The 7,122-nt window shown below is 50.0% G+C and overlaps 1 protein-coding gene across 1 annotated transcript in view; it reads right to left on the bottom strand.

The window, feature by feature from the left end:
• Positions 1-7,122, bottom strand: part of LOC101980181 (DNA (cytosine-5)-methyltransferase 3C-like) — a 30,748-nt gene that overhangs the window by 10,800 nt on the left and 12,826 nt on the right. The window contains 7 exon segments of the mRNA XM_013352234.1: positions 556-640; positions 1,383-1,569; positions 1,932-2,044; positions 2,351-2,430; positions 4,235-4,279; positions 4,409-4,531; positions 5,878-6,022. Of these exon segments, the coding sequence (XP_013207688.1) occupies positions 556-640; positions 1,383-1,569; positions 1,932-2,044; positions 2,351-2,430; positions 4,235-4,279; positions 4,409-4,531; positions 5,878-6,022 (778 nt within the window).

Here is a 7,122-nt window from a genome sequence, read left to right as displayed (position 1 = left end):
GCATCTCACAAAATGGAAAGGAAGCAGGAATGAGGAGTAAAAGTCAAAATGCAATAGCTAAGAAGCATGTACCTTTTAAAAGGCACCAAGAACCCTGCAGGAGCCACAGCAGACCTGAGAGGGCTCTTGCGTGTTGACTGATTCCTGTGCGCACACAAACTGAAAACTAGAAAGGAGCCAAGGCTAAGGGTCACTGCCTCATTATCACAACATTTGCGTGTGTAGCCAGGAAACTTCCAGAGGCTTGAGCAGAGGAAAACAAGTCAAACAAGAAACATGTCCCTTTAGAAAGGGGCCAAGGAGGGAATGTGGCAGGTAGAGGAACTTGTCACCAAGCCTGATACCTGGGTAACCCACCCAGGAGAGAAGTTGTCCTGATCTCCCCATGTGTCTACGGGGCAAATGCATGCTTCCTGTCACACACACACATAGAATAGTGTGAGAAGGTGCAAAGGCCATGGAGTGGAGCAAGAACAGGCACACGTGACATCCGGGTTACTACTGTTCTCAACTGTCACGGGGCAGAGACACCTTCAGCCTCCTGCCTCAACTCACCTGTCGCAATTCCATCAAACAGGGACAGGACTCTAATGGGTCTCCTCCTGGCTGCAGGAATTGCTGGGAATACCTTGGGTGGCTCCTGCCAGATAAGCAAAGAGAGAGTAATCCCTCAGAGTGTCCATCTTCCTCCTATGCCCAGGGGCTTTGATGAGAACTGGTAAGAATGTATCTGGCACAGGCTGGCCATTCTGTCCTCAGATAGGAGGCACAGCTGCCTCCTACAGACTCACAGGCCCAGATAGGGAGCTTGAGCGGCAACTGCCAAGGCCTCTAAGAACAGCAGATAAACTCCTATGGTGTGGGAGCAGCTGCCCTTGTCTCCCACAGCTCAGACATATCCTTCTTGTTCCCTGGTCAGAAGGTACTGGAAGGGGGAAGTGTCTGCTAGAGGTGTGGACTAGCAAGGGTTCTCAGCCCCTGGCAGGCATGGGCTCTTAGCCTCTGGCAGGCACGGGCTCTGTGAGGTACAAATGGTACAGGGGAGGTGGAATCTAGCTGTACATTCCCGGCTGGCCTTGACCTCACTATTTAACACAGGTTGCCCTTAAACTCATCACAAAGCTCATGGCTCAGCTTTCTGTGCTGGGACCTTTGTCACCATGCCTGCCACTATCACCTTTATAGGCTGTTTTGACACAGGATCTCACTATATAGCATTGACTGGCCAGGAACTCACTAAGTAGACCAGGCTGTCCTTGAACTCAGAGATGTGCCTGCCTCTGTCTTCTACATTCAGAGATCAAAGGCTGGACTCTTGATCTTACAGATGTACAGGATTCAGCCTCCCAGGGATTGTAATTGTGAGACTGCACAGAGCTTACAAATTCCTCGAGGTCAGGGTCAGTAGTGAAGAAGTCTTGCAGGCGCGTGTTCCAATCCTTCCTGCGCCTGAGGACCCCATGGCAGCGCTGTGGGAGGCACATATAGCAGCTCCAGGGTTCCTGCAGCTTGGCATCCTCAGCTGTCCCTGTACCCACCAGCACCTCCAGACACTCCACACAGAAGCACCTGTACCAGAGTATGCAGAGAGAATGGGCATCGCGGTTAACAGACATTTGTCCTGCAGGCCCAGTCAGTTCCCCAAGGCATGACCGCTCCACCTGATGCTCAGCCTCCTGCCACGGCGTGTTTTGAGCTATGCAGTAGTAAGTCGGTTTTTGAATATGGATCACTCAAACTCCCTTCAAATCTAAACCCTTTCAACAGAAACCTCCCAGGGCTGACCTCCCAGGAACATCTGTCCTGAGCCCAGCAGTAGGTATCACTGCAGTCCATACTTGTGAGAAGATTCCACAGGATATTGTTTCTAGTTGCCTGTAGTACAACCAGGGATCCGAAGCCCTCGTCCAGCCCCACGGAACGACACTCACCTACAGCAGCTTGTGTTGCTGCACAGAAGCAGCTCGCGGCCCTCGCAGCACACGGTGCAGTAGGACTGATAGCCGTCCTCATCGTACATGTAGAAGAGCTCCAGGAAGCGGTCCTGACCGCCAGAGAGAAGCACGTGAGACCACAGACCTGACCTCAGCCAGGCCTGGCTAGCAAGCGACAGTACATGAGATTTGAGTTCCTCATGGAGGGCCTTCTCTGCTGCAGTACCTGTCCCCCAAACAGGAAGTGGGGGATGTGCCCTGGGAAACTGTTTACTAGGGCCTGGAGCAGGGACCGTGCTGGGAGCCTGGGTGAGGGAGGAAGGGGCAGGAGGAAGGGGCAGGAGGAAGGGGCAGGAGGAAGGGGCAGGAGGAAGGGGCAGGAGGAAGGGGCAGGAGGAAGGGGCAGGCAGACTTACCCGGCAACTCTGACAGAGCCCACCCTCAAAGAGGGGGTGGAAGGACACAGGGTTCTTCCTACCACAGGACAAACAGTGGTCTGCGGGAAAGACAGGCTGTCAGAGTTTATGGATACCAAGGGCCTAACATCAGCAGCTCAAGCCTTGAGCCTGACAGTTGTGAGCATCTGCCCCTTGCCAGTCATGTGCCAAGTACTCTGTGCCGTGTCTAGTGCTCATCTAACCCTTTAGCAGCATTGCAGATGAGATACCGTATTTCGGGGCGGTTGGCCACAGACTCGATCTTGTTTAAAGCGCCATCCCCACTTCGTAGTCTGGGAAAGACAAGTTCAAACAAACAAGAAGCACAAGGGAAGCCAAGGCCTGGCCAGGCAAAACAAGAGGCTGAATATTGTTTTGGATTTGGAATCTCCATCTTTTTTTTTTTTTTTTTTTTTGGTTTTTCGAGACAGGGTTTCTTTGTGGCTTTGGAGCCTGTCCTGGAACTAGCTCTGTAGACCAGGCTGGTCTCGAACTCACAGAGATCCGCCTGCCTCTGCCTCCCGAGTGCTGGGATTAAAGGCGTGCGCCACCATCGCCCGGCCTGGCATCTCCATCTTTCATAAACATTAAATCTCAGATACTGAGGCACAAATTCTGATTGGCTTGGCGGCAGTTACAGAACCTCCCTGCAACTGAGCTCTTTAAACACAGCACAGATTACCATCACAGACCTTGGGTTTGTTGTTTGTTTGTTTGTTTGTTTTTACCGTGAGGCCACGCTGTCTTGACTCTAAACTGTTCAAAAGGACAAAACCTTTAAAAGGCCAACACTGTCTCACGGGGTGAGGGTGGGGGGGCAAGGACAAATGGTGGATGGCTCTTGGGATTCATTGAGGACCACAGGTCAAAAGTTCCTAAATTAGGGCTGGAGAGATGGCTCAGCAGTTAAAAGCTTGGCTGCGCTTCCAGAGGTCCTGAGTTCAATTCCCAGCAACCACATGGTGGCTCACAACCTTCTATAATGAGATCTGATGCCCTCTTCTGGTCTGCAGGCAGACATGCAGGCAGAGCACTCAGACCCAAAAAAAAAAAAAAAAAGAGTTTCTAAATTAGACCTGGGCGGTGGTGGTGGTGCACATCTTTAAACCCAGCACTCAGGAGGCAGAAGCAGGTTGATATCTGTGAGTTAGAGGCCAGCCTCATCTTCAGAGTAAGTTCCAGGACAGGCTCCAAAGATACACAGAGAAAAGAGAAACCATGTTTCGAAAAACCACACACACATACACACACGCACACAGTTTTTAAATTGTAGACATTGCTCTAAACTGCAACTTTTCCAGGGTACCCTGGATCCAGGTCTGTTTTCTAACCTGGATCTAATAATGAGTAAGTGCTTGATAAATATTTGAAGATTAAGGCACATTGGACCAAGAATGTAAATGAAGAGTACATTGTATATTCAAACTCCATTAGGTCTGTTCTTGGAAGATTTCTGAATCCCAGTGCAGTAACCAGCTGGGGAAAGGATACCAGAGTTAGCTTGAGGAGGAGCCAGTGGCAAAATGTGTCTTATTTTAGCCTTAAACTTAGCTGTGCTTATTGCATGGGAAGTTCAAGGTTCCAGTGATCTGGAGTTTTCAGGCGTTGGCCAAAGTGCCATAGCTTCCATTCTTCCCCACTGCAGTCACCCTGGTCAGGGGTCACATCAGATTCAGTTAAAAAGAAGGAAATCCTATTATTTGGCCTAATAAATTTAGAAACTAATATTCAGGAGTATATTAGCAGGAGTGGTCCTGATCTAGGTCAGTGCCCAGTGCTCCAGATTAAAATCCATGCAGAAGGTCAAAGCCAGGCTAAGGCAGACCTGGGGCACCCAGAAAGGAGGGCAAAGAGACATAGTACCTTCCAGATTGCCTTTGTTGTTGGCGACATCAGAAGCCATCCGTTCTGTGGAGGAAAGAGGGACAGGAAGGTAAGGAAGTCTCCTTTCCCATGCAGCCATGCACCTCTGAACCCCAGAGCAGTGGTCCTGAGGACCTGCTGCTCCTGCTGCTGCACCTTCCCCGCCAAATTCACCTCGGCTCTCATCATCCTCCCCTCGGTCTTTCCCGCCATAGCTATTGGTCTTGAGGCGCTTGGGTGGGGGACAGTACTCAGCAGAGGCAGAGTCGGTAGTTGTGCGTCTTCGACTTTTGTTCTCTGGAAGGTAAGCAGACAGACTTGACAGAAGGCTAAGAGACAAGTCAGGCCTAGGACAAGACCATGCTGAGCCTGAGATCCAGCTGCATCTAGAGCAGGGGACTGGGATGGTGTAGAGAGCCCCAGCGGGGAACCCAGAGCAGAAGCCAGTTCCAAGTTCCCCCCACATGGGAAGCAGGCCAGACTCATGCTCCTGGGGCTTCCACATCAGAGTGTGGAGGGGAATCCATCCTTCTAGAGCCAGCCCTGAGCACAGGCTGACCACAGCTGGAGCTGAGGTCCTACAGTGACGGCCACCACAATGCCCAACGGGGGCATGGAGCTACTGAGTATTTTGTTGTTTTGTTTTGTTTTTCAAGACAGGATTTCCCTATGTAGTCCTGGCTGTCCTGGGACTCATGCTATAGACCAGGCTGGCTTCAAACTCAGATCTGCCTGCCTTTGACTCCCGAGTACTGGGATTAAAGGTGTGCACCACCACCTCCTGGCTTGCTACTGAGTACTTGAAATATCAGAAGGGACAGGATTTCACACTGAGGGTCAAGTCCAAACTGTCAAATGATGCTACTGATATGCTTAGTTTGGACTGACTTGAACCCTGGAATCTATTTGGCCAATTTATGAAATTAGCATGTATTCATTAATCAATTTCAGTGTAACTTTTACCTAAAAAAGGCATAATTTTCTTAGGACAGTACTAGAAAAAAGTGAAAGAGTTCAATGTTTTATATAGACTAAATGTTTAAATGCTAAGTTTTTAAAATATTAGGTCAAAATGTATGAGTAGCATTAATTTCCCATGATGCTTTATGATGAAACTACCAGAAAATAACCAAGTCACATTCTGTGGCCCCCATTCAATAACATTTATTTATACTTTTTTGGGTCTATTGAATCACAGTGGACATGGTTGAATCTGACTCTTCCCCATTCCTACACACGAGGTAAGAAACTCAGATACCCATCTAAAGTCATGAGGAGCCAGATGAGGTGACACCCGGCTACAAGGCTCCATGAGACCAGAAAGGACTGCAGAGTGAGACCGTTGTCTCAGAAAACAGAAACACAGGAGCCTTTGGTGACATGCTTACATATGTGCCATTAATATTAATAAATAAAAGAGAAGGGAGGAGTCCTAAGGTTTTAGGAGGCGGGATGTGCACCCAGGATGACCTGAGGGTCATGGGTGAAGTTGAGAGACTCAGCTTAGAAGATTGGATTCTTCTCCACTGAGCATTGTGGATGCCGAGAAATTGCAGGACAGAGCACTGAAAACAGAACAGATGGGAAGGGAATACCGTGTCTCCTGGGTTCTAAGTTCCTACGTCTGTGCCATTCACTCCCACCTGGTTGCTTGTTGTTGGGTTTGAGGCCCTCGATGTCAATGGGCTTGAAGCCCCCATGGGCCCATTCCAGCATGGGCTTCAGCTGGTCCTCCAGTGAGTCTCCCGGGCTGCTGGGGAAGGTCTTGCCAGCTCGCACCCTGGCTCTCTGCCAAGACACAAATAAAGGCAACGTCTGTCCATGAATGGGAGCGAGCCAATGAGGTATGTGCCAGGGTGAACCCAGGGATTCCTCCTGCTGGGGCCTGCATTCCCTGAACACTGGTGTCTTTCAGAGCTGGACAGCTGTCCTTGGCTTTGTTATGTGACAGGGGCCTGCTTCTGAGATACAAGTAAGGAAACAATAGACCATGGGGGCGGGTACCACATATGACCTCTTCCCTGTAGAAGCAGAGAGCGGTCAGCTCTCTCTCCCAAAGGAAGAGTTTCGCCTCAGCTTTGTTACTTAAAATCAGGAGCTTTAGGTCATTGTCCCTTGTTCTCCTGTAGCTTGGCTCAGACAGCAGACTTCTTGCCTAAGAAGATGTGGATGTAGTCACGCGTTCTTCATTTAAGGGCAATGCCAATTTGCATGCCTAATGAGGCACTTGGCCAAGTGGGGCAGGCTGGTAGGGGCTGTAGTAGCGAGAAGCCTGGTGACTCAGAGGAGCTAAGTGTCCAGGCCTCAGCTACCTCCTCTAGGCTTGAAGAAAGAAAGCTTACCTGTCTCTGGGACAGCCTACTCTGCAGTATCACTACTGCCCTGTGACACGCGCTAAGCTGGTCAATTGTCACGTGCTGGCTAAAGTCACGGAAAGCTAACTCTGGAAGTGAAAGGCCCTCCCTTGTCTCCAACTGAAGCGTAATTTATTTCAAGTGTCTTCCAAAACTCCCTGTCCTGGGCAAGCTGGGCCCATGACACTATGACAGAGACAAAAGAGAACAGCAAACAGCTGAAGGCATTAAAAACATCACACCCTTGAAAACAGCTAAAGGGTAAAACCATTTGTAACAGAGGTTATATGGGGATAAAGATGGCCGCATTTGGGAGGAAGGGGCAGAAGCTCATCCATAAAGGTGACATTTTCTCTCGACCAAGATGCTGTGAGAAGGCCTTCCTGCATCATTCCTTTGGCGATTTGATGACATTTCTTCTGCTTGCTCTCCCAGCTGGGCTCCTCCCACTGGCTGGATGCTATGAGCACCTGCTATGCTCCTCCCACTGGCTGGATGCTGTGAGCACCTGATATGCTCCTCCCACTGGCTGGA

The sequence above is a fragment of the Microtus ochrogaster genome, linkage group LG8, assembly GCF_000317375.1.
Source record: "Microtus ochrogaster isolate Prairie Vole_2 linkage group LG8, MicOch1.0, whole genome shotgun sequence".
In the NCBI taxonomy this organism is placed as follows: Eukaryota; Metazoa; Chordata; class Mammalia; order Rodentia; family Cricetidae; genus Microtus; species Microtus ochrogaster.
The sequence above is the reverse complement of the archived record's forward strand: the minus strand, read 5'-3'. Positions and strand labels throughout refer to the sequence as shown.